This window comes from Hyla sarda, chromosome 2, assembly GCF_029499605.1.
Source record: "Hyla sarda isolate aHylSar1 chromosome 2, aHylSar1.hap1, whole genome shotgun sequence".
Taxonomy (NCBI): domain Eukaryota; kingdom Metazoa; phylum Chordata; class Amphibia; order Anura; family Hylidae; genus Hyla; species Hyla sarda.
The window spans coordinates 387534469-387561796 of NC_079190.1; the positions used below are offsets into that span (position 1 = coordinate 387534469).

The following is a 27328-nucleotide window of genomic DNA, read 5'->3' on the forward strand; positions in this document are numbered from 1 at the left end:
GCGAAAGTCAGTGTGGTTTAATATAAGAACAGTGAAGGAGTCACACCACACAAAAACAAAAGTTTTAGATTTTAGAAAAACAGAGTTTTCAAAAATGAGATTAGTCATAAACGAGTCCCTATCAGACTGGAACAGATTACTTAAAATACGCATTATTAAATGGTAACAGAAAATTGCATTAGACTTGTCAGTAAAAGCAGAAAAAGGAAGAGACCACTGTGGTACTCAGCAGAAGTGGCCAAAATCATAAAAAACTAAAAGCTAGCATTTAGTAATTATAAAACAACCCAGAGCAATGAAGATAGAGAAATCTACAAGATTAGGCAGAAAGAGGCCAAACAAGTTATAAGAATTTCTAAAGCGCAGGCAGAAGAAAAACTAGCTCAGTCTGTGAAAAAAGGGCATAAGACATTCTTCAGATATATAAATGAAAAAAGAAAATTAAAACAAGGAATAACTAAATTAAAAACAAAGGAAGGAATGTATGTAGAAGAGAATACAGGGATAGCCGGCTGCCTTAATGAATACTTATGTTTCGTTTTTACAGAAGAAAAAGAAGGAAAAGGACCACTATTAGGGAGGAAGACTAGTGAATAAAGGAAGAGGTTCTAAATTTGCTGTCTAAAGTGAAGACAAATAAGTCACAGGGACCTGATGGGAAACACCCAAAGCTTAGTGGTGAGCTAGCAAAACCGTTAACAGATTTATTTAACCAATCACTGGTAACAGAAGTCGTCCCGGAAAATTGGAAATTAGCAAATGTCCTGCTCATTCACAAGAAAGGTAGTAGGGAGAAATCAAGCAACTATAGGCCAGTAAGTCTGACATCAATAGTGGGGAAAGTAATGGAAACCCTACTAAAGGATATGATTGTGGAACATCTAAAATCCCATGGATTACAAGATGAAAAACAACATGGGTTTACTTCAGGGAGATCATGTCAAACAAATCTTATTGATTTTTTTGACTGGGTGACTAAAATAATAGATGGCGGAGGGGCAGTAGACATCGCATATCTAGATTTTAGTAAGGCTTTTGACACTGTCCCACATAGAAGACTTATCAATAAACTGCAGTAAACTGCAGTCATTGAGCTTGGACTTCCATATGGCAAGTGACAGACAACAGAGGATTGTAGTCAATGGAGTATATTCAGAGCAAGGTCTTGTTACCAGTGGGGATCTGTACTGGGACCAATTTTGTTTAATAATCTCATTAGTGATATTACAGAAGGTCTCGATGGTAAGGTATGTCTTTTTACTGATGACACAAAAATATGTAAGATGTTCCTGGAGGCATACGCCAAATGGAAAAGGATTTAGGCAAACTAGAAGAATGGTCAAAACTCTGGCAACTGAAATTTTATGTGGATAAGTGCAAGATAATGCACCTGGGGTGTAAAAACCCTCGGCAGAATACAGACCTGACCTCAGTATCTGAGGAAAGGGATTTAGGAGTAATTATTTCAGAAGACTTAAAGGTAGGAAGTCAATGCAATAGAGCAGCAGGAATGCTTGGATGTATAGGGAGGTATAAGCAGTAGAAAGAGAGAAGTGCTCATGCCGCTGTACAGAACACTGGTGAGGCCTCACTTGGAGTATTGTGCGCATTACTGGAGGCCATATCTCCAAAAGGATATAGATACTCTAGAGAGAGTTCAGAGAAGAGTTACTAAACTAGTACATGGATTGCGGGATAAAACTTACCAGAAAGGTTAAAGAACCTTAACATGTATAGCTTGGAAGAAAGAAGAGACAGAGGGGATATGATAGAGACTTTTAAATACATAAAGGGAATCAACACGGTAAAGGAGGAGAGCATATTTAAAAGAAGAAAAACTACCACAAAAGGACACAGTTTTAAATTAGATGGGCAAAAGTTTCTGCAGTAATATCAGGAAGTATTACTTTACTGAGAGAGTAGTGGATGCATGGAATAGCCTTCCTGCAGAAGTGGCAGCTGCAAGTACAGTGAAGGAGTTTAAACATGCATGGGATAAGCATAAGGCTATCCTTCATATAAGATAGGGCCAGGGACTATTGATAGGATTAAGATTATTGGGCAGACTAGATGGGCCAAATGGTTCTTATCTGCCGACACATTCTATGTTTTTATGTTTTAAAGGGGTACTCCGCTGCTAGACATCTTATCCCCTAGCCAAAAATAGGGGATAAGATGTCTGATCGCGGGGGTCCCTTTGCCCCCCCTGCGGTCTCATGCAGCACTCTGCGTTCTAAATAATTGCCGGGTTCCTGCTGAAGGTCATGATGTTGTAGTCGCGCCCCTTGTAATGTCATGCCACGCCCCTCCATTCATGTCTACGGCCACACACCCTCCCGTAGACATGAATGGAGGGGGTGTGGCCGCAATGTCCCGAGTGTTCTGAACAAAACGTTTAGAAAGCTGGAGCACTGGAGCACCCATTTAACAAATGCAAATTAACACAGTCGATCAATGCTTGCATCGGGCAGCTGTTAGACTTCCAGTGAACCTATGCGTACCGAAACGCGCGTTGAAGAGGCGTCAACGCGGAAGTCACACGGGTCACCATACTGCTGTTTGGGTATGCTTATGCCTATTTGTGATTTATGTTTACAGTTTTGGTATATTATAGGTACAGGGTACGATAAATATCATTTTAGCACAGTGTTTCCCAACCAGTATGCCTCAGACTGTTGCAAACCTACAACTCTAAGCATGCCCGGATAGCCAATGGCTGCCTTTTTATGTATATTGACTAATTCAATGCACTTTGATATTACTATATGAGTTTATTATTTGTCTTCTTCCAGTGACACAAGGCACTTGCAGTGTTGAGAGCCTGATGTAGTTTCTTGATGTATGAATTGCTCATTGTTATTGTATTTTAATATATGATATTTACAATGAGGATTCATATATTTTTTATACTTGATAGCTAAGTGATTCTGCTTTTGTCTTTCTTTTTGGTATATATTCTGTATTAAGGGTACATTTCAGTGCCAATGATTATACAGGGGCAACTGAGCAATAGATTTATATTGTATCACCCTGCTATTGTGCTTATTCTCTTGGGTTATAGCTATCTGTCTGTGTAAAAGGACCATAAGACTGCAAGATTACAATGTTTTATAGATAGATGAAGGTCAAATCTAAACGCTAAAACAAGGTACAGTACTGTATAGAAATATGGAATCTTTAGTAGTACAATCAGATACAAATGAATCTGTATAATACCTGTATCTAATATTTACTACCAACATTATCTATGTCTGTGTACATTTGTTATTTAGGCACTAATGTTCCAATAACATAAAGATCACTTAAACATTCATCATACCAGAGACACATATTTGCATCTATTTGCATTAGGCTGAAGCTTGGTCCCGGAAAAGCAGACATAGAAACACAGAAACAGTACACAGTAGAAGAAAATCATCCAACATTGATCAAACTAAATCTGGTCTGAATAAGGGAGTGGTCTTCTCAAAGAAGTGTTTTTTTGGAGAGGTTTCACTGTAGCTTTAAAGGGTGCATTGATTACTTTCATACCCATGCACTGGTGCCACTGAGGGGCCAAATAGTTCCACATCTATTGCCACACGAGAAGATAATGTAATATTATGAATGCCTTGATTTACCTTCCAGGCATAGTGTAAACCCTCTGGAGCACAGCATGGGCTGCCTAGAAGCGGCAGACAGACTCAGGATGCATGCACACAGTCCAGGCATTCTCAACTGTATAGCCATATATCTAAACTCTGTCCCTACTTTTCTGTGTTCTGTCTTGGTCTCTCTGCTACTAGAGACAAAATTACTCTAACAACAGGTAGTGGACAGCAGATTTTAAATGGTACCTTTCATCAAAAAAAACTTTTAATATGTTATAGATTAATGTATCCAGAATAACTTTCCAATAGCATGTTATTAAAAAATATGCTTCTTTCTATTTAATTTTCCACTTTGGCCGTGAGCAGTGGTGAGTTTGTCTGTGTTCCGGCTGCAGTCTGAGATTTAGGACTCCAGCATGAGTCTGAAATCTATAAAAAAAAAAAGGACTGGTAGGGAGACCCCTAGTGGTCATTTTTTCAAAGTTGAAAATTAAATAGAAAGAAGCATATTTTTTAATAACATGCTATTGGAAAGTTCTTCTGCATACATTAATCTATAATATATCAAAAGTTTTTTTGATGAAAGGTACACTTTAAGCAAGTGAGAATGAGGATTCATTTTTGGTTAAGAAAAATCTGTAAATATATTGGAAATAACATAAAATGGGAACCTGTTATCACCTTCATGCTGCCATTTTGAACTACAAGTCATCATGGTGGTCCACAGTAGCTTCTCCCCAACCTGCTGGCCTATATTGATAGACCTATCCCTAGAAAGATCTCCCCCCAAAGAGAGAGAGATCGATCAATTAAGGATGCTGTGGTAAGGAGAAGCTTATGGGGACAGCCCTAATAACTTGTGGTTTAAGCAGCATTTAAGTGATGATAGGTTCCCTTTTAACACCTTAAGGACACGGGGCGTACCTGTATGCCCTGCGCCCGCTCCCTTTCTATCCTAGCGGGTCAGGCACTAGCGTTGTTAGACCCGTGGCTAATAGCAGGCATCGCTGATCAAGATTACGAGTGCTATTAACCCTTTAGACGCGGCGATCAGTCGATTGCCGCGTCTAAAGTTACAAAAATGCACTCCTGGCAGCTCAGTAGGGCTGATCAGGACCACTGCGGTGAAACCCTGGTGTCCCGATCAGCTAGGACGTACGAGGAGGGTCTCTTACCTGCCTCCTCAGCGTCCGATTGCCGAATGACTGCTCCGTGCCTGATATTCAGGCAGGAGCAGTCAAGCAGTGATAACAATGATCAATGTTATGCTACGGCTATCAGTGTGAGAGATCAGTGTATTGTATGTTATAGCTCCGTATGGGGGAAAAAAGTTAATAAATATGATTTAACCCCTCCCCTAATAAAAGTTTGAATCACCCCCCTTTATCATTTAAAAAAACTGTGTAAATAAAAAAAAAATAAACATATGTGGTATTGCCACGTGTGTAAATGTCCGAACTATAAAAATATATAATTAATTAAACCGCACAGTCAATAGCGTATGCGCAAAAAAATTCCAAAGTCCAAAATAGCGTATTTTTGGTTACTTTTTATACCATAAAAAATTTATCAAAACAATCAAAAAGTCCAATCAATAAAATAATGGTACTGATAAAAACTTCAGATGATGGTGCAAAAAATGAGCCCTCATACCACTCCATCCGTGGAAAAATAAAAAAGTTATAGGGGTCAGAAGACGACAATTTTTAAACGTACAAATTTTCGTGCATGTAGTTATGATTTTTTCCAGAAGTACTACAAAATCAAACCTATATAAGTAGGGTATCATTTTATATGGACCTACAGAATAAATATATGGTGTCATTTCTACCGAAAAGGGCACTGCGTAGAATCTGAAGCTCCCAAAATTTAGGTGATTGAGGTCATTATAAATTACAATTGATGGCGCAAAAAATAAGCCCTCATATGAGTCTGTAGGTACAAAATTGGAAGCGTTATGATTTTTTGAAAGTCATGAGGAAAAAAGGAAAGTGCAAAAACTGAAAAACCCTGCGTCCTTAAGGGGTTTAGAAGAAGCATGTGCTACATTCATCCAGTTTGTGCATGGAAAATGCCCATGGAGGTCTTTGAAGTGGAATTGATATACGGTATACAAGCATCTATATGCATTCTATATATTTCTGTATTGTGTGAAAAGGCCTAAAAATGTCAGCTAATAAGCATGTCATCCAAAGTGCATTCTGTTAGAGCTCTTTCTTACCTTCCGTTTTTAGCCGTGTATGTGGCCAGGTAGCCATGGTCTGCCCAGCTCTGTAGAGTCTCTGTCATTTCATGTTTTTGAAACAAAGGATGCAGCTCCTTGATAATGGCACCTCCGTCAGCTGAAAATAGAGGGAAGAGAATCATTCCATTAAACATTTCTGAAAGGCAAAAAAAAATGACATTGGTTTGAGCGTGCAGTCATTTTCAGGTTGTGCCGGCCTCTGTCACTATCATAACTGAAGAATACCTGAGAATGTTTATTTTTGGGTAGTTTTTGGGCAGCTTATAATTATAGTGGTCCCTCAACATACGATGGTAATCCGTTCCAAACGGACCATCGTTTGTTGAAACCATCGTATGTTGAGGGATCCATGCAATGTAAAGTATAGGACAGTGGTCTACAACCTGCGGACCTCCAGATGTTGCAAAACTACAACACCCAGCATGCCCGGACAGCCGTTGGCTGTCCGGGCATGCTGGATGTTGTAGTTTTGCAACATCTGGAGGTCCGCAGGTTGAAGACCACTGTTAGAGGACGATGTACTCCCCTGTCCCCGCCGCTCCAAACCGTCACCGCTGCCCTGTATGTCGCCTTCCATCACTGTCACCGCGTCCCCTACGCTCCGGTAAGGCCTCTGCTTCCCCGGTATCCGCGCGCTCCATCGCCACTGCTCCTATTGGATGACGGGACGGCGTGCGCAGCGACGTGATGACGACGATGGAGAGCGCCGACGATGCAGGGGATCCCGAAGAGGACGTGCCGGAGCCCCGAGGACAGGTAAGAGACATCACCGGAGCTCATGGGGCACCGTAAACGGCTACCCGGTGGCAGCTGAAGCAGTCAGCGCTGCCGGATAGCAGTTTATGCGATGGCCCCGACATAAAAAAGCATCGTATGTTGATGCTGCCTTCAACATGCGATGGCCTCTTAGAGGCCATCGCATGTTGAAATTATCGTATGTCAGGGCCATCGTAGGTCGAGGGGTCACTGTATTTTGAGATTATAAAGGATGATCGACTCACTGAAGGCCCAGAAGTTGGATTCAGAAGTGCCAGATGAACATGTTAATAGGGGTTCCTGATTCTCATTGAGTAAGGTATATTTTGCCCAAATTCAAAAACTAACCATGCACTCCTCTCCTTTGTTGGTGGTATTGTGGTTTAGGCCCAGTCACACAATATAAGGAAATCCGCAGAACTTCTTCCAATGTGTTTAATATTCATTAAAGAAGAATTATATTTCCATGCCAACCCTCTGTTTTTCCTTTAAATGTTGGAAATATTTTTTTGTTCTTGATATGGTATCACATCTGGATTTAAAAGTATATCACTTTAAACTAGATGAACTGAATCCCTATGTTTTCTGCAATGATTCAAAGAAAAATACAAAAGAAGTAAAACAGAGAGCCATATGGAAATTTTAATCTGGTTAACCCCTTAATGACCTGGCCATTTTTTTTTTTTGAAGGGAGGTTTCTTTTTTAACTCCTTACCTACTTATTGCCATAAGGCTAAGTTTCCACTTTTTTTTTTTTCTGGCAGTTTTTGGATATCTGCCACTGCAGTTTTTGAGCCAAAGTCAGAAGTGGATCCATAAGGGAGGAGAAGTATAAGTCCTTCCTTTATATGTACTGCAGTGGCCGTTTTCCAAAAACTGCCACAAAAAAAACCAAGTGGAAACTTAGCCTAACACTTTCACAAAATTTTACTCTTGAGAGCGTGTTTTTTGCACCACCAACTGTACTTTGTAAGGACATCAATCATTTTACCACCAAATCTTCAGCAAAATGAAAAAACATATATATTTGGGGAAAAAAAGCAATTTAGCTAATTTTGGGGGCTTCTGTTTCTACGCAGTGCACTTTTCGGTACAAATGATACATTATCTTTAGTCTATAGGTCCATACGATTACACGGATACCAAACCTGTATAGGTTTTGTTTTATTCGGGGGTCCTGATCCGCTGAATGGACGGGCGGAGGTTCCCTACCTTCCCGTTCGATTGGTGCTCCAATAATGCAGGCCTCAGAAGCCAGTAGTAATGGATTGCTGATAACACTGATCAATGCTGTGCTATGGCACAACATTGATCAGTGTCTGCAATCACAAGTTTGCAAGTAGTAGTCCCCATAGGGTAGTATTTTCCAAACAGTGTGCCACCAGCTGTAGCAAAACTACAACTCCCAGCATGCGCGGACAGGCTTTAGTTGCCTGGGCATGCTGGGAATTGTTGCTTTGCAACAACGGGAGAGACACGATTTAGAAAACCCTGCCCTATGGGCAATAAAAGATAAAAAATTAAAAAGGAAAAAGGTTATAAATGTTAATAGGCCCCTCCCCTAATAAAAGTTTAAATCACCCCCTTTTACCAAATTTTTTAAATTAAATAGTGTAAAAAAAAATAAACATAAAAAAACATGGCATCACCACGTGCGTAAATGTCCGAACTATTAAAATTTTACATTAATGAAACCGCACCGTCAATTGAGAAAACGTAAGAAAAAAAATACAATACCCATATGAAATAACAGGATTTCAAATTTTTGGTCACTTCATAAACCAGAAAAACAAATTAATAAAAAGTGATAAAAAATTCCCATTAAAAAATGCAAAAAATTCGCTCAGAAGCAAAATAGTACATAGTACAGTTTGTGGCAAACAAAACAAGCCTTATATGGGTCTGTAGGTGGGAAATTGAAAGTGTTATGGCTATTAGAAAGCGAGGAGGAAAAACTAAACTCCCTTTCCCTTCCCAGTCTTTAAAGGGGTACTCCGCCCCAAAACATCTAAGGACCCCTGCGATCTCCGGGCCTGCACTGCGGTGTTCAGGAACCCGGAAGCCCCAGGCTTCCGTGTCCGTGACATCACGCCACGCCCCCTGCATTTATGTCTACGGGAGGGGGCCTGATGGCTAGTCACACCCCCTCCCATAGACATGAATGGAAGGGGTGTGACTGCGCTGGTCTTCTGTCATCTGGCATGGATCGAAGTACGCTCCATGCATCGGATTACATGGTGCCACGCCGGAGATCGCGGGGGGTCCCTGCGGTGTATTCTTTGTAGGGATGTCCCGATACCTTTTTTTTAAGACTGAGTATGAGTACCGATACTTTAATTCTAGTACTCGCCGATACCAAGTACGAGTACTTATATTTTAAAGGGAATCTGACACCAGGGTGACCCGGTTTCTGGCGCTGTTTACCGTATGATATGTGGGTCCTTGTTGTGTACAATGGAGGCGGCTGCTGTAGTACGAGCCAAGATTTCTCTCTTCTCCATTGGGCAGAACAGGGAATTTGCATTGGTGGCGAGACCGATGTCTCCGGAGCAATTGCGCTGATGTTCACATGGTGAGCAGCGGTAGAAACCGGGTCACCTGCACTACCTACCTATAAATTCAAGTTAGTGCAGGTGACTCTGCTGTGAGATTGCCTCAAATAGTAGGTAGTATCCCCTTGCATACATTAGCAGCAGCCCCCCGGCAGTCATTAGTAGCAGCCCACCTGTAGACAGCAGCCCCCCTTGTAGACAGCAGCCCCCTTGTAGACCGCAGCCCCCCTGTAGACCGCAGCCCCCCTGTAGACCGCAGCCCCCCTGTAGACAGTGGGCCCCCATTTAAACAACAGCCGCCTCCCCGCTTTAGACAGCAGCAGGGCACCCCTGTAGACATTAGTAGCAGCCCCCTCCTTGCAGGCAGCTCACCTCCTCTGTCGGGTGCTGGTGCTGCCGCTCTGCTTCCCCGTTCTCCCGTCCTCATCGTGTCGTCCTATGGAGGAGCATGTGACATACACGTCACTCTGCTTCCTGCGTAGCATTACGCTGGGCGCAGGTGAGGAGGCGGAGTGAAGTGTGTGTCACATGCTCCTCCATGGAACACTATGATGCGGAGGGGAGGATGGAAGAACGGGGCAGCAGAGCGGCAGCAGGTATCGGGCATGGTATCGGGAACATTAAACGAGTCCCCGATACCCCGCAAATGGCTAGTATTGGCCCTGATACCGATACCAGTATCGGAACATCCCTAATTCTTTGGCTAGGGGATAACATGTCTAGGGGAAGAGAACCCCAAGTGCTCCCACACGGCTGCACTTCACAATAGAGCAAAGCCGGAGAGTGTGGAGACTATACCAGGCCAGGCACACATTGAGGAGGAATTAAGCCAATTTCTCACCATTTCATATCCAACCCCCTCCATTTAATGTTCAGTCAATGAATATGAAGTATGCAGGGTTGGCTATATGAAACAAGGGGATTGGACATGAAATACAGGGATTTCACCATGTGTTTATTATATCGCAATCGCATATCGAAATCACAATATTTACCTCCATAATCGCGATAGTACATTTTCCACATATCGTGCATCCCTAGTTTTATGAATTTTTTTCTGGGCTGTGATGTGACCAAAATCAGCAATTTATGACTTTGGTATTTCTTTATGGCAATGTTTTAATTGCTAATACTGATTAGTGCTATACATATGCAAAGCAGATCTGGCGGCAATCCTTACTCATTTGACCCCCGTGAATGCGCCCGGGTACTCTGATGATTCTCTGTATGCCCCCCTTAATCCTCAGATACCATGGTCAGTATTGATTAGGGATCAACCGATTATCGGTTTGGCCGATATTATCGGACGATATTCACGATTTACTAAGTTATCGGTATCGGCAATTACCTTGCCGATAATGCGGGCGCTTTAAATCAATGAACTGCAGCGGCTTTTGCGGTGCCAGAGACTGCCACCATAGCCGTCCGCTTCTCTCCCCCTGCCTGTCCTGTGGTCCTGAGTCCAACCACGGCTGCTGCCCGATCCCCCTCCCCATCCTCTGGCCACATACCTCCGCCGCCGCTGCCCCATTGCCTCCCCATCCTCTGGCCACATACCACCGCCGCTGCCCCATTGCCTCTCCATCCTCTGGCCACATGCCGCCGCTGCCCCATTGCCTTCCCATCCTCTGGCCACATACCACCGCTACTCCCCCATTGCTTCCCCATCCTCTGGCCACATACCGCCGGCCGCCCCATCGCCGGTAGTATAATTACCTGTTCCCGGGGTCCGCGCTACTTCTGGCTCCTGCGGCGTCCTGCACTGTTGCTGTGCGCTGGGCAATGACGAGTGACATCCTCAAAGCGACGTCACCGCCAGTGCGCACAGTGACAGCGCTGGACGCCGCCGGAGCCAGAAGAAGCGCGGACCCCCGGAACAGGTAATTATAACACCGGTGATGGGGCAGCGGTGGTATGTGGCCAGAGGATGGGGAGGCAATGGGGCAGCGGCGGCGGTATGTGGCCAGAGGATGGGGAGGCAATGGGGCAGCGGCGGCGGCATGTGGCCAGAGGATGGAGAGGCAATGGGGCAGCGGAGGCGGCAGCATGTGGCCAGAGGATAGGCAGGGGGATTGGGCAGCATCGGTGGTTGGACTCAGGACCCAAGGACAGGCAGGGGCTCATGAAATGCACGGAATATCGGCATAAGTTATCGGCTATCGTCCGGAAAGTTTGCAGAATATCGGTATCAGCTGTAAAAAAAATCAATATCGGTCGATCCCTAGTATTGATCATGACGTCTGAAAAGTTAATGGCGGGCATCAGCATGATTACTGGCGGGCCCCTAACAGCTGGGACCAACGGTCTATGAAGCGTGTAGTGTAGATCCTGCGCTCACTTCATGGCTGGGACAGGACTCATGACGTACATGTAAATCCTGAGGCGCCAAGTACCAGGAAGCCAGGGCCCTTCCCCCTTAACATCACATAAGGCTGTTAGCGACTGCAGTTAACCTCCATATTCCACTTTACCATCATGTCAGCGTTAAAAAGATCCATTTGGTTAAAACTTTTTTTTGTATTGGAAAAAAAAAAAACGACCTCTCTAAGCAGTGGCAGGCAATGGGACAAAAAAAAAGTGTAGCTAAGTATACACCATACCTAAACAAGTGTGGGAATTTGTGGAAAGAGAGCTTCAGATAAGTATGTCAGCAACAAACTAGCATGCAAATGATAAGTTCATGCCAGCATTGTTCTATTTAAACACATTGGCTGCTTTCCATCAGAACAACTAACAGGGAATAAATTTAATTTCACATCATTAGCTGCCAAATATGGTAAAAAATAAATACACCCCACCCAAAATCTAAAAGAATGTCTGTGCTTATGTAGCATCAGCCACACAACCAACTTACATAATGCAGTTACACAGTTTAAAGCATGACCTAAAGATTACCTTGCATGACCAAGCTCTTTATCGAAGGACAACATGCGGTTGTGAATTTCCTGACTGCAACAATGTGAGTTTCAGCATAAAGACAAATAATGGTCACAATAAAAATATACGAAACTAATTTTGTTGGAGAAGTCCTCCCAGCCTATGTCTTACATCAGAGATTTTCTGCATGGCCCCAACTTCCAAGATTGGGGAGGCTGCCTACTGCACGTCCGTGTCGGAGCTTCCCTTGTCTGGCAACAAGGAAATAAAAAAGCAACAATCCTCTCTGCCTGAACCAGCTGGTTGTATTACCAGTGCAGCAGACATGTTCTGTACCATCCAACAGCTCTTCAGAGTTTAGCTAGCACAAGCGATATCAGAGATAACAAAGCAATATGTGACCTGGGCCAATGAGTCTCTGACACTGAAGGCAAAGTTAAATGGGCACTGACAGATACAAAAACTTTTGATAGGTTTTGCAATTGCTTTCATTAGAAAATTTCCAGTATTTCATACTGAAAAAGCCAGTCAAATAACTGCCCCCTGCCTGCTTGGACACATACTAGTCCTGCTGTGTCCATGTATAATCACCTATGTCATGGACACACTTCCTTGATTGACAGCTGAGTGCAGGGCTGACAGCTGGAGGAAAAATCCTCCCACTGTCAGCTTGTGTCCCGCTACTGTCAGTGAGAACAAGCTGGGAGTTGTAGTTTTGCTAATGCTAGTGGAGATGTGAGCAGACAGCATACTGAGGGAGGGGGCGGAGACCTGCACAGTGAGGCCACGCCCCCTCTCTTTCAGAAAAATTCAGACTAGTGAGCTAAATTAAAAGTGTAATAAAAAAATTAATAAAAGGTGCTAGACACATACAAATCAGATGTACATGGTCAGGATTAGGTACTGAGTGATATATTTAAAAAAAAAATAATGTTGTTGGATCTGACGGGTACGCTTTAAGTAACTTATTGATGCTGTGGAGACTGACAATTTGGACATTGCTGACCACACTACTAAGATGAAGCATCGCAAGCTCAAATTGGAGAACATGGTGCTCTTTACAAGCTGAAGAATCCAGCTATACCAAAGGATGTTATTCTGAAATTACATTAATCTGAGATAAGGGACCATTTGTTATGAGATGTATCTTCTACCCTGGAATGGAGATGCTCTCTCCACCATATTACTCTGGCTTTGCAACAGGCTCAAGTGCACTATAAATGGGCGGTTCCGTTTGAACCTTTAATTTTAAGTGAACATTCAAAAATTAAAAGTACGGCCCAAAAAGTTCTGCAAGTGAAAGTATACCTTGGGATCAAGCACCCTCAACCTGGTGAATTCTAGTTGCTGATGGTCTCCTGTCAGACCTGTGTATCCTTACTACCTTCTTATACCTAACTGTGGACTTGGGACTACCATAATGTATGCGGATTTAACTCCCCTAAAAAAAGACATTTCTGGACTATGATGTGCTATGTTTGCAAGAATCCCATTCAACCCCACATTCCCATCCTAATTAGTTTGACGGCTCTTATTCTTTGTTTTATATGGCTACATTTTAGACAAAGTGGTAAGAGGTGGTCACTCTTCCCCGTAATAGTTTCCCTTTTACAGTTACTTACAAGGTTTTTGAGATTATTTTAGAGGATAAATTATATGATAATTCTCTTTGTATAGTAAACACTTATTCCCCACAGAGGACCCTGTTTCCCTTTTTCTACATGTTCGTTCTCTCCTAGAAGACTTTCGTTATGATTCTGTAATATAGTGTGGAGACTTTAATTTCATGTTAGGTGGTATGCTGGATAGGTGTTATGCTGTACCTCTATGTCGCTCAACAAGACAACAATGTACTATTAACCCCTTAAGGACACATGACGTTCTCATACGTCTCCATTTCCGAGTCCTTAAGGACACATGACGTATGAGAATGTCATGTGTTTTACCGGCCCCCCGCAACCATCTGGAGCGGAGCCGGTCCCCGATGCCTGCTGAAATCGTTCAGCAGGCATCGGGGCATATCGCCCAGGGGGGTCATGATGATGGCCGCAGATCGCTGGACAATTCAGTCCAGCGATCTGCGGCGGATTCCGGGTCAATCGGGTCTCCAGTGACCCGGTGACCCGGAATTATTGGCTGATCGGGGCCGTCCGAGACGGCCCCGAACAGCCAGAGCCAGCAGGGGTGAGGTGGCACTGGTGCCACCTCACGATCGCCCTGATTCGTCGGCCGGATTACCGGCCGACCAATCAGGGCGCCTGCTGCGGGTGTCACTCCCGCAACCCGCTCCGCCCCTCTTCCGGAGGACGTGAGCGGGTGCGGGACGTGCACCCCGGGTGCTGGGGACCCCGATCCCCGGCGCCCCTGTTGGGATCGGGGCCCCAGGAGCAGCGGCGGCGGCGGAGACGACGAGGGACTGACCTGTGCGGCGGGGATCGTTGGAGGTGAGTGACAGCCTCCTGCTGTTGCTTAGCAACAGCTCCCAGCATGCAAAAAGGGCATGCTGGGAGCTGTAGTTATGCAACAGCAGGAGGCAGACCACCACAACTCCCAGTATTCCCTTATGGGCATGCTGGGACTTGTAGTTTTGCAACAGCTGGAGGCACATTCTTTCTATGGAAAAGTGTACCTTCAGCTGTTGTGTAACTACAACTCCCAGCTTGCACAATCAGCTAAAGTGCATGCTGGGAGTTGTAGTGGTGCATCTGGTGGTTGCATAACTACAACTCCCAGCATGCCCGTCGGTGACTGCTGAGAGTTGTAGTTTTGCAACAGCTGAAGGCACACTGAGTTAAGTAGCAAACCAGTGTGTCTCCAGCTGTTGCATAACTACAATCCCCAGCATCCCCAGCCAAAGTAGTATGCCTCCAGCTGTTGCATAACTACAAGACCCAGCATGCCCTTCCGCTGTCCGTACATGCTGGGGGTTGTAGCTTTTGCAACAGCTGAAGGCACACTGGTTGCAAAACACTGAGTTTGTTACCAAACTCGGTGTTTCACAACCAGTGTGCCTCCAGCTGTTGCAAAACTACAACTCCCAGCATGCACTGATAGACCGTACATGCTGGGAGTTGTAGTTTTGCAACAGCTGGATGTCCCCCCCCCCCCCCCCCCCCCAATGTGAATGTACAGGGTACACTCACATGGGCGGAGGATTACAGTAAGTATTGGGCTGCAAGTTTGAGGTGCGGCAAAATTTCTGCTGCAGCTCAAACTGCCAGCAAGAAACTACTGTGAACCCCCGCCCGTGCGACTGTACCCTAAAAACACTACACTACACTAACACAAAATAAAATAAAAAGTAAAAAACACTACATATACACATACCCCTACACAGCCCCCCTCCCCTCCCCAATAAAAATGAAAAACGTCTGGTATGCCACTGTTTCCAAAACGGAGCCTCCAGCTGTTGCAAAACAACTACTCCCAGTATTGCCAGATAGCCATTGACTGTCTAGGCATGCTGGGAGTTTTACAACAGCTGGAGGCACCCTGTTTGGGAATCACTGGCGTAGAATACCCCTATGTCCACCCCTATGCAAGTCCCTTATTTAGGCCTCAAATGCGCATGGCGCTCTCACTTTGGAGCCCTGTTGTATTTCAAGGCAACAGTTTAGGGTCACATATGGGGTATCGCCGTACTCGGGAGAAATTGCCTATTACCCTTTTTAAAAATGTAAAATTTTTGGGAAAACAAGCATTTTAGGTAAAAAAATATATATTTTTTTTTACATATGCAAAAGTCGTGAAACACCTGTAGGGTATTAAGGTTCAAACTACCCCTTGTTACGTTCCCCGAAGGGTCTAGTTTCCAAAATGGTATGCCATGTGTTTTTTTTTTTGCTGTCCTGGCACCATAGGGGCTTCCTAAATGCGGCATGCCCCCAGAGCAAAATTCGCTTTCAAAAAGCCAAATGTGACTCCTTCTCTTCTGAGACCTGTAGTGCGCCAGCAGAGCACTATTCATCCCCATATGGGGTGTTTTCTGAATCGGGAGAAATTGGGCTTCAAATTTTGGGGGGTATTTTCTGCTATTACCCTTTTTAAAAATGTAAAATTTTTGGGAAACCAAGCATTTTAGGTAAAAAATATATATATTTTTTTTACATATGCAAAAGTCGTGAATCACCTGTAGGGTATTAAGGTTCACTTTACCCCTTGTTACGTTCCCTGAGGGGTCTAGTTTCCAAAATGGTATGCCATGTGTTTTTTTTTTGCTGTCCTGGCACCATAGGGGCTTCCTAAATGCGGCATGCCCCCCAAAAACCATTTGTCGCTCCTTCCCTTCTGAGCCCTCTACTGCGCCCGCCGAACAATTAACTTACTCGAGAGAAATTGGGTTTCAAATACAAGTAAAAATTTTCTCCTTTTTACCCCTTGCAAAAATTCAAAAATTGGGTCTATAAGAACATGCGAGTGTAAAAAATGAAGATTTTGAATTTTCTCCTTCACTTTGCTGCTATTCCTGTGAAACACCTAAAGGGTTAAAACACTTATTGAATGTCATTTTGAATACTTTGGGGGGTGCAGTTTTGATAATGGGGTCTTTTATGGGGTATTTCTAATATGAAGACCCTTCAAATCCACTTCAAACCTGAACTGGTCCCTGAAAAATAGCGAGTTTGAAAATTTTGTGAAAAATCGGAAAATTGCTGCTGAACTTTGAAGCCCTCTGGTGTCTTCCAAAAGTAAAAACTCATAAATTTTATGATGCAAACATAAAGTAGACATATTGTATATGTGAACCCCAAAAAAATATATTTGGAATATCCATTTTCCTTACAAGCAGAGAGCTTCAAAGTTAGAAAAATGCTAAATTTTCATTTTTTTCATCAAATTTGGGGATTTTTCACCAAGAAAGGATGCAAGTTACCATAAAATTTTACCACTAAGTTAAAGTAGAATATGTCACGAAAAAACAATCTCGGAATCAGAATGATAACTAAAAGCATCCCAGAGTTATTAATGTTTAAAGTGACAGTGGTCAGAATTGCAAAAAACGCTCCGGTCCTTAAGGTGTAAAATGGCCTGGTCCTTAAGGGGTTAAAGGGATAGGGGACCCCTGTGATCTCGGTGCAGCCCCCGGCATTCTGTACCAGGTGCTGCCTCCGAGACAGGGACGTGATGTCACAACCACACCTCCTAGTGATGACACAGCACGCCCTCTCCATTCATGTCTATGGCAAGTGCGTGACGGCCATCACGCCCACGCCCCCTAGTGACATTACACCACGCCCCCTCCATTCAGGTCTATGAGAGGGGTGCGATGGCCGTCATGCCCCCTCCCATAGACATGAATGGAGGGGGGGGTGACATTACTAGGTGGCGTGGTCGTGACGTCACATCCCCGTCTCGGAGGCAGCACCCGGCACAGAATGCTGGGGGCTGCACTGATATTGCAGGGGTCCCTAGCGGCTGGACCCCTGCAATCAAACATATTATCCCCTATCCTTTGGATAGCGGATAAGATGTATAAAGCTGGAATACCCCTTTAATGCCCAAATATGCAAACTAGTTTTAATAGATACATGGAGGTCCCATAATGGCAAGTGTACCCCTATTTTCCCCCTACACATCACAAATATTTGTTTATTTATTAATTCGACATCAACATCTTGTTTACTGTATGCTTGCCATGTTCACTGTGCTTGGTCGGATCATGATGTGGTATTAAAGTAATCCCACCTTTTCATTAGCATTTTAATGAATCGCTTCTCTCTACTCTATTAAGGATCAAACGGCAGATGCTCTTTCTGATTACTTTAGATTCAAGGTATCTTAAACTACCAACCTCAGTTGGACATGGATGCCCCCTGAAGGCCTTTATTTGAGGTAAACTTATTTCTATAGCATCTTCACTGTAAAGGTTGAGGACTGAGGCTCAATTGGCATTTGATCATCAGCAAAACCCTTCGATTTATCTTCACATGTGCATCAAATTGCAATTCAATGCCCTTCTGACCCATAAAACAGAAAAGGCATTACACTGGGCGCAAGCTACATACTTTCATTGGGCAAACAAACCTGACAGATAACTCTCCTTTTTATCCTACATCTCTTTGCAACTTCTTTGAATATATACCTATCCCTACTATTTCTTCTTAAGCTGGAGACTTACTGAAATGCCCCTGTCACCGATTTAGAACTGTAAAAAAAAATTTTCATGAAAAGGGAACAGAGCCCCAGCCATTTACTGAAAACATTTTCTACCATTATTTCCACACAAATTCTCTCTTATTGTAATTGGTTGTTTCAGGGACAAAAAGATCCGCTCCTACCTTTTAACTTCAGATACTTTTAGATCAGGGATGTGGAAATCCTATCGCGCCTGACACCCATAACATGGAGTTCCGGGCACCGTACAGGTAAATTTTTCATGCGTTTAGCCCTGCTCCAGGCAAGCAGGGCTGGACTGACTCCCCCTTGATTTTATTATGTTTAGAGTGTATGGAGCGCGCTCCTGATTCAAGCCCGCTTCATACCCAGCGACCCCCAGCTGATTTCAGTAACTGGGGGGCCGCCGTTAAGAATCAGCATGCGGCAATCAGCACTGCCGGCTATTAACCCTTTAGATCACCACCGCTTCCCATTTCCATATAAAAAATCTGTAAATATCATAAAAAGAAACGTATTTGGCATTGCTGATGTCCGCCGTAAAAAGCGTTCAAAAAGTCCGATCAATACCAAAATGGTACTGATACAAACAGCAGATTACGGAGCAAAAAATTTGCCCTCATGCAGCTTGGTATACGTAAAAATAAAAATGATATAGAGGTCAGAAAATTTGAAAGTTTAGATTTAGGTGTCATTACAAAGTACAATTGGTCCCAGAAAAAGCAAGCCCTCATATTCTGTAGATGGAAAAATAAGAGTTATGACTATTATAGGGCGAGGAGGAAAAAAAAAAGTGCAAAAACTAAATAAGCTATTAAAGACCTTATTTACAGACTATTTTGTTTGAAAGTATTTTGTATACCAGGACAAGTGGATTTTCATGAGGGACAAGAAGATTGAGCTCTTTATTTTAGTTCCTTGGACAAGTAGGTTTTTTTTGTTTTTTTAATTTCCACACCCTTGGATACAAAGTTATATATGGCTATCTGAGCCGTATGGCTCAATTCCCTTCTACCTAGTCTAGTACGGTAGGTATGGATCAAGTAGGCTTCATTTCTGGGTGACAAGCCCCTGATAATATACATATACAAAATTCTTAATTTAATCCATTGGGCCTATTTTTCTTGTACTCGTAGCCTTGTTTGGCTTAGACTTCAAGGAAGCATTCACTTTGGTCTCCTAGAATGATGATTTGGCATGGGGATGATGATTTGACAAGGGGGGGGGGTGATTTGGCACAAGGGGTGTGCTGGGGCTGCTACAGGGGGATCCAACAGGGGCCAGGGACCCCTGGGAACCTGAGCCACTTACTGGGGTATTGGCTGTACCCCCCTGACGGCAGCCCTGTGTTCAAAGTAGGGCAGCACATAAGCCTGGTTGTCCCCTATTAGGAATGGTTTGTCTCCTATTGGGTGTGTTTAGTCCCCTATTGGGAGTGTTTTGTCCCCTATTGAGAGTGTTTTGCCCCCTATTGGGAGTGTTTTGCCCCCTATTGGGAGTGTTTTGTCCCCTATTGAGAGTGTTTTGTCCCCTATTGGGTGTGTCCTTGACCGCTATTAGGAATGTCTCCTATTCAGAGGGTGCAAATACATAAAGTCCCATGGGACTCTGCTGGGGAATTAAAAACTGTCCGCTATTGGGAGGTGTCCACTAAGGGAGATTTCACTGTATACATACATGTGTGGCTTCCTCTACCTATGCTATCAACCTCTATGCTGATAATTTTCTTCTTAGGCTGGGTTCACACCAAGTTTTTGCAATACAGTTCCCATATCAGGTTTGTGATGAAAAACGGATTCCTCAAAACCAGACTAAACTGTATCAAAACGTGTCTGTATACTGTTGAAAACCGTATACGGTTTAAAAAATTATGTTGCATCCGTTTTTTAAGAAAAAAAATGTATAAGTTTTTAACTTTTCACTTAATCTATATGTATAAAACTCAATGTGTGTATGTATGTTCCGCAAAATGTCCAAACGGCTAATGATGTTAACATGAAACTTGGCACACATGTTACTTATATGTCAACAACAAACAAAGGATAAGTGATTTAACCCTTACTCACCCCTATTTGCCAGGGTCGGGGATTTTATTTAAAGTCCTATACAAGTCTATGGGAAATATATGATCCATCATAACTTCCAAACGGCTGGAGATATTTCGATAATACTTGGTCACATGTTAGGCTGGGTTCACACTACGTTTTCTACCATACGGGAGCGCATACGGCAGGGGAGAGCTAAAACCTCGCGCTCCCGTATGCCTTCGTATGCGCTCCCGTATGTCATTCATTTCAATGAGCCGGCCGGAGTGAAACGTTTGGTCCGGTCGGCTCATTTTTGCGCCGTATGCGCTTTTACAACCGGACCTAAAACTGTGGTCAACCATGGTTTTAGGTCCGGTTGTAAAAGCGCATACGGCGCAAAAATGAGCCAACCGGACCGAACGTTTAACTCCGGCCGGCTCATTGAAATGAATGACATACGGGAGCGCATACGAAGGCATACGGGAGCGCAAGGTTTTAGCTCCCCCCTGCCGTATGCGCTCCCGTATGGGAGAAAACGTAGTGTGAACCCACCCTTACTTATATGTCCACTTAAAATATAGGATAGTTAATTTAACCCTTAACTAGCCCCTTTGTGAGGGTCGGGGTTTTTGTTTAAAGTCCCATGCAAATCAATGGGAAATGTATGTTCCTACATAACTTCCGTACGGCTAGAGATATTTCAATAATACCTGGTACACATATTACTTCAAATAAAAAGATATGATTGTTAAATTAACCCTTATCTACACCCTTTTATAAAAGATGGGTTTTTGTTTCAAGTCCCATGCAAGTATATGGGACTTCCAGTACCTTACTCCACAAGCTCTGCTCTGCATCTCCTGGTGAATGTGTCACACCCCATCTCACAAAGATACACCCACATTTTAAGCCCCACCCCTTTTATCCTTTTTTGTGCATCGGTCTGGCTTGCAAATCACGCCAAGTCCCACAAAGCCACGCCCCCTTCTATTTCCAGCTTACAGTATCTTCATCACAAATCAGTCCCACTTGAGGACAGGATTTGAGGATGGGACATAAGATCGGCATATGAGGTCGGGATATGAGGACAGGATATGAGGTCGAGATAGGAGGTTGGGATATAAGGACGGGATATGAGGTTGAGTAATGAGGACAGAATATGAGGACGGGATAGGAGGTCGAGATAGGAGGTCGGGATAGGAGGACGGGATAGGAGGACGGGATATGAGGTTGAGATATGAGGTCGAGATATGATGTCGGGATATGAGTGCGGCATATGAAGTTGAGATATGAGGGCGGGATATGACAACAATATATGAGGACGGGATATGAAGTCAAAAGCTTCTTCCTTTGTTGATTTTCCTCCCCAACAAAGATTAGGAAGGAAAAAGCGGGAATGAAATTCCAAGAAAAATAACTTTCGGTGTGCACTGTGCAAAAACCACATACGCACATACGTTCTGTAAAGTTCCCATTGACTCCCAAGGTAAAAAAAAAAACCTGTATACAGTTTCAATACAGTTTTTCACCTGGACCAAAACCGTGGTAGGCTACGGTTTTGGCTATGGGGAAAAAAACGGGCAAAACCATACAAGATACAAAACAGACACAACCGGATGCATTGTTTGGCATAAGGTTTTCAATGGAGAGTCAATGCATTCAATTTTCAATATGGTTCCATACAGTTTTCAAATTAAAAACCTATACGGGAACTGTATTGCAAAAACGTGGTGTGAACCCAGCCTAAGTGTAAGGCTGGGTTCACACTACATTTTTGCAATAATCCTTAAGTTTCCCTTTCTAATCTTTTTCGTATTTTGGACTCTTCTCCGTCTGCTCTGGATTTAGGATTAACACAAATAAATCTGAAGTGTTACATTGTCAAACACCTTGCCCTCTTCAGGACCTCATTATACAGAATATTTTGCATTGATCTCTCTCCTCATTATCTTTCCTATTTAGGGTTTTCTGTACCCTCCGTCTTTGATAAAGTTTATTCCTTTAATTATTCTTCTCTATTTAAGTCCTTGAAAGAGGATCTAGGTAGTTGGAACATTCCTCATCTCTTCTGGCTGGGATTTATTCATACCGTACAAATGGTAGTGTAACCTCAATTACTTGATTATTTTCCACCTCTTCCAGTTTCTATTGTACTTTCTGATTTGCATCTATTTCAGTGGGACATTTTTATTTTTTTGCTTATTTGGAATGGTCGCAAAGCCAGAATACCATGCAAGATTTTATTTTAGCATAAAAAGTTTGGTGGGATTTCCGTTATAAATGTCCTGTTTTACTATCTTCACACTTCTTAGTACTTGTTCTTTGTCTATAATTTATGTTTTCTTTGTCCATTCAAAGTCCACCCATCAATGTAAAACTCTCTTTTATGTAGGAGGATGATTTTGGTTGTTCCTTATCTCTTACTAAGATGCAAGCTTGCTGTGATCAAGGGAAGCTGGCAGGTCTCCTGTATGGAAATGGCACTTAAAGTACTACACTGTGCACATTATGTTCCATCCCATTTACATGTTATTAAGGCAGATATTTCCCCCAATTTTTTTTTGCGGCATGTCTCCAAGAGGGCACAATGGGGCAAAAGTATTTAGTCAGCCACAAATTGTGCAAGTTCTCTCACTTAAAAAGATGAGAGAGGCCTATAATTTTCATCATAGGTATACCTCAACCATGAGAGACATAATGAGAAAAAAAAATCCATAAAATCACATTGTCTGATTTTTAAAGAATTAATTTGCAAATTATGGTGGAAAATAAGTATTTGGTCAATAACAAAAGTTAATCTTAATCCATTGTTATATACCCTTTGTTGGCAATGACAGAGGTCAAACATTTTCTGTAAGTCTTTACAAGGTTTTCACACACTGTTGCTGGTATTTTGGCCCATTCCTCCATGCAGATCTCCTGTAGAGCTGTGATGTTTTGGGGCTGTCACTGGGCAACACAGACTTTCAACTCCCTCCAACGGTTTTCTATGGGGTTGAGATCTGGAAACTGGCTAGGCCACTCCAGGACCTTGAAATGCTTCTTACAAAGCCACTGCCCAGGCGGTGTGTTTGGGATTATTGTCATGCTGAAAGACCCAGCCACGTTTCATCTTCAATGCCCTTGCTGACGGAAGAATGTTTTCACTCAAAATCTCAAGCTACATGGCCCCATTCATTCTTTCCTTTACACTGATCAGTCGTCCTGGTCCCTTAGCAGAAAACTGCCCCAAAGCATGGTGTTTCCACCCCCCCATGCTTCACAGTAGGTATGGTGTTCTTTGGATGCAACTCAGCATTCTTTCTCCTCCAAACATGGTGAGTTGAGTTTTTACCAAAAAGTTCTACTTTGGTTTCATCTGACCATATGACATTCTCCCAATACTCTTCTGAATCATCCAAATGCTCTCTAGCAAACTTCAGATGGGCCCGGACACGTACTGGCTTAAGCAGGGGGACACGTCTGGCACTGCATGATTTGAGTCCATGGTGGCGTAGTGTGTTACTGATGGTAGCCTTTGTTACTTTGATCCCAACTCTCTGCAGATCATTCACTAGGTCCCCCCGTGTGGTTCTTGGATTTTTGCTCACCGTTCTTGTGATCATTTTGACACCGAGGGGTGAGATCTTGTGTAGAGCCCCAGATCGAGAGATTATCAGTGGTCTTGTATGTCCATTTTCTTCCATTTTCTAATAATTGCTCCCACAGTTGATTTCTTCACACCAAGCTGCTTGCCTATTGCATATTCAGTCTTCCCAGCCTGGTGCAATCTACAATTTTGTTTCTGGTGTCCTTCGACAGCTCTTTGGTCTTGGCCATAGTGGAGTCTTTTAAACTGATAAGTTCAAACAGGTGCCATTAATACTGGTAATGAGTGGAGGACAGAGGAGACTCCTAAATAAGTTACAGGTCTGTGAGAGCCAGAAATCTTGCTTGTTTGTAGGTGACCAAATACTTATTTTCCACCACAATTTGCAAATAAAGTCTTTAAAAATCAGACAATGTGATTTCATGGATTTTTTTTCTCATATCTCTCATAGTTGAGGTATACCTATGATGAAAATTACAGGCCTCTCATCTTTTTAAGTGGGAGAACTTGCATAATTGATGGCTGACTAAATAGTTTTTGCACCACTGTATGTATAATATCTGGTGGTCCTGCCATGAAGTGGCCTCTTTGTGGTCTAGTATTTGTGCAGTTTTTAATGAGATTTCTGGTTTTGCCTACTTGTCTCGTTGTTCTTATTGTCTTCTTGGAGATAGACCAATTCAGATGCCCAACTCCATTTTAACCCCTTAAGAACGCAGGACGTAAATGTATGTCCTGGTGCGATGGTACTTAACGCACCAGGACGTACATTTACGTCCTGTGCATAACCGCGGGCATCAGAGCGATGCCCGAGTCATGCGCAGCTGATCCCGGCTGCTGATCGCAGCCAGGGACCCGCCGGCAATGGCCGACGCCCGCGATCTCGCGGGCGTCCGCCTTTAACCCCTCAGGTGCCGGGATCAATACAGATCCCGGCATCTGCGGCAGTGCGTGATTTGAATGAATGATCGGATCACCCGCAGCGCTGCTGCGGGGATCCGATCATTCAGAACGCCGCACGGAGGTCCCCTCACCTTCCTCCGTCCGGCTCCCGGCGTCTCCTGCTCTGGTCTGAGATCGAGCAGACCAGAGCAGAAGATCGGCGATAACACTGATCTGTTCTATGTCCAATACATAGAACAGATCAGTATTAGCAATCATGGTATTGCTATGAATAGTCCCCTATGGGGACTATTCAAGTGTAAAAATAAATGTAAAAAAATGTAAAAGTAAAAAAAAAGTGAAAAATCCCCTCCCCCAATAAAAAAGTAAAACGTCCGTTTTTTCCTATTTTACCCCCAAAAAGCGTAAAAAATTAATTTTATAGACATATTTGGTATCGCCGCGTGCGTAAATGTCCGAACTATTAAAATAAAATGTTAATGATCCCATACGGTGAACGGCGTGAACGAAAAAAAAAAAGTCCAAAATTGCTACTTTTTTAATACATTTTATTTTTTAAAAATTATAAAAAAATGTATTAAAAGTTTTTTATATGCAAATGTGGTATCAAAAAAAAGTACAGATCATGGCGCAAAAAATTTGCCCCCATACCGCCGCTTATACGGAAAAATAAAAAAGTTAGAGGTCATCAAAATAAAGGGATTATAAACGTACTAATTTGGTTAAAAAGTTTGTGATTTTTTTTAAGCGCAACAATAATAGAAAAGTATGTAATAATGGGTATCATTTTAATCGTATTGACCCTCAGAATAAAGAACACACGTCATTTTTACCATAAATTGTACGGCGTGAAAACGAAACCTTCCAAAATTAGCAAAATTGCGTTTTTCGTTTTAATTTCCCCACAAAAATAGTGTTTTTTTGGTTGCGCCATACATTTTATGATATAATGAGTTATGTAATTACAAAGGACAACTGGTCGCGCAAAAAACAAGCCCTCATACTAGTCTGTGGATGAAAATATAAAAGAGTTATGATTTTTAGAAGGCGAGGAGGAAAAAATGAAAACGTAAAAATTTAATTGTCTGAGTCCTTAAGGCCAAAATGGGCTGAGTCCTTAAGGGGTTAAACAATTTACGTTTTTAGCTACCAGAATTTATATTGCTAATAAATGGAAATCTCCTACTCTTCCCTCAGGATTAATACAAAAAAACATTGTAGCTATAAAAGGAGACACTATGGATTTCTTTAATAAAATTTGGCCTCCCTGGTTATCTTATTTGCATGCTGTAGATACTGCTTATTCTATTTCACTTTAAGTTTTTTTTTTTTTCTTTTTTCTTGTGCTACACTACACGATACTATTCTGTTCATTTATGTACAGGGATATGGAAATCCTATCGCCCGACGCCCGGGACATGTAGTACCGGTCGCCGGGCAGGTGAATTTTTCATAGATCTAGCCCTGTATCGGGCTAGCAGGGACATACCCACTTTCCCCTTATTTTTCTTTAATGCCGGTGTGAGGCGCAGGAGCCGATGCAAGTCTGCACCTCACACCGGCGCTCATGGTGTATGGAGGGGGCGGCGGCCCCCAGCTGATTTCAGTAGCCGGCGGCCGCTGCTCAGAGCCCCCCCTGCCGGCGTTTCTGCCTGTCTACGTGATTGTTGCTGGGAGCAGATTTGCAGACATGCGCTGCGCTTTCACAAGTCTGCTCTTAGTCCCTGAGGTGCCGGCCGGCGGGTCTTTATTGGGGGTGAAAAGACAGTTCATGCAGCCTTACTGCAACGGCTGAGCGGCCGTAGTGAAAAAATCAAGGTGAAAAAAATCAAACCCTGTTCTCCTCACACATAGAAATCATCCCCAGCCCGTGTAATATGTCTCACACACGTCCTCTCTCCCCCTGCTCAGTGTTTCCCCCGTGAAAACTTGAAATCTCCCCGTGATAAATGAGTTCCTGTGTAGACAGAGCAGGGGAGGGGAGGAGCTGTGTACGGGGGAGGGGAGGAGCTGTGTACATCCTCATTCTCCCCCTGCACTGTCTTCTTGTATTATGCAGAGCTGCGCTCTCGCACTCTCCATCCTCCGTGAGGGGGGATGAGGGGGCGTGGCTTAATTACCTCCTGCAGACGTGCAGTGAAAAAATCAAACCCATGGCTCTGCCCTCGCTCCTCCCCGCTCTGCCCTCGCGGTCTGATGTTTTCACGGGTTTGATTTTTTCACCTCACAGGGTTAAGGGTGGTTGTATATGTGTATGTAATGTATGATTAGGGGGGGGGGGTGTATCAGCGGCGGGTGTATGTATGATGTGTGCATATGTATGGTGTATGTGTATGGTGTGAGTGTATGTGTGATGTGTGTATATGATGTAATGTATGATGTGGGGGGTGTATCAGCGGAGTGTGTATGTATGATGTGTGCATATGTATGGTGTATCAGGGATGTGGAATTTCTATCGTCCGACGCCCGGGACTAGCAGTTTTGGGCGCCGGGCAGGTGAATTTGTCCGGCCTTAGCCCAGCTTCGGGCAAGCAGGGCCGGACCTGACAAGTGCGGCGGATCTGCAGTCTGTATGGAGCGGGCTGCCGACTCCTGCCCGCTCCATACTCTGCAGCCTGTGTCCTCCGAAGCAGAGCAGGGGAGATGAGAAGCTGTGTATTTGTCTTCTCTCCCCT

The 27328-nt window shown here is 43.4% G+C and overlaps 1 protein-coding gene across 4 annotated transcripts in view; it reads right to left on the reverse strand.

The window, feature by feature from the left end:
- SMS (spermine synthase) overlaps positions 1-27328 on the reverse strand; it is a 203786-nt gene that overhangs the window by 135233 nt on the left and 41225 nt on the right. For all 4 annotated transcript variants that reach the window (XM_056558603.1, XM_056558600.1, XM_056558602.1 and 1 more), the window contains one exon: positions 5812-5932. In XM_056558603.1, coding sequence (XP_056414578.1) covers positions 5812-5932 — 121 coding nt within the window. The remainder of the gene's footprint in view (positions 1-5811; positions 5933-27328) is intronic.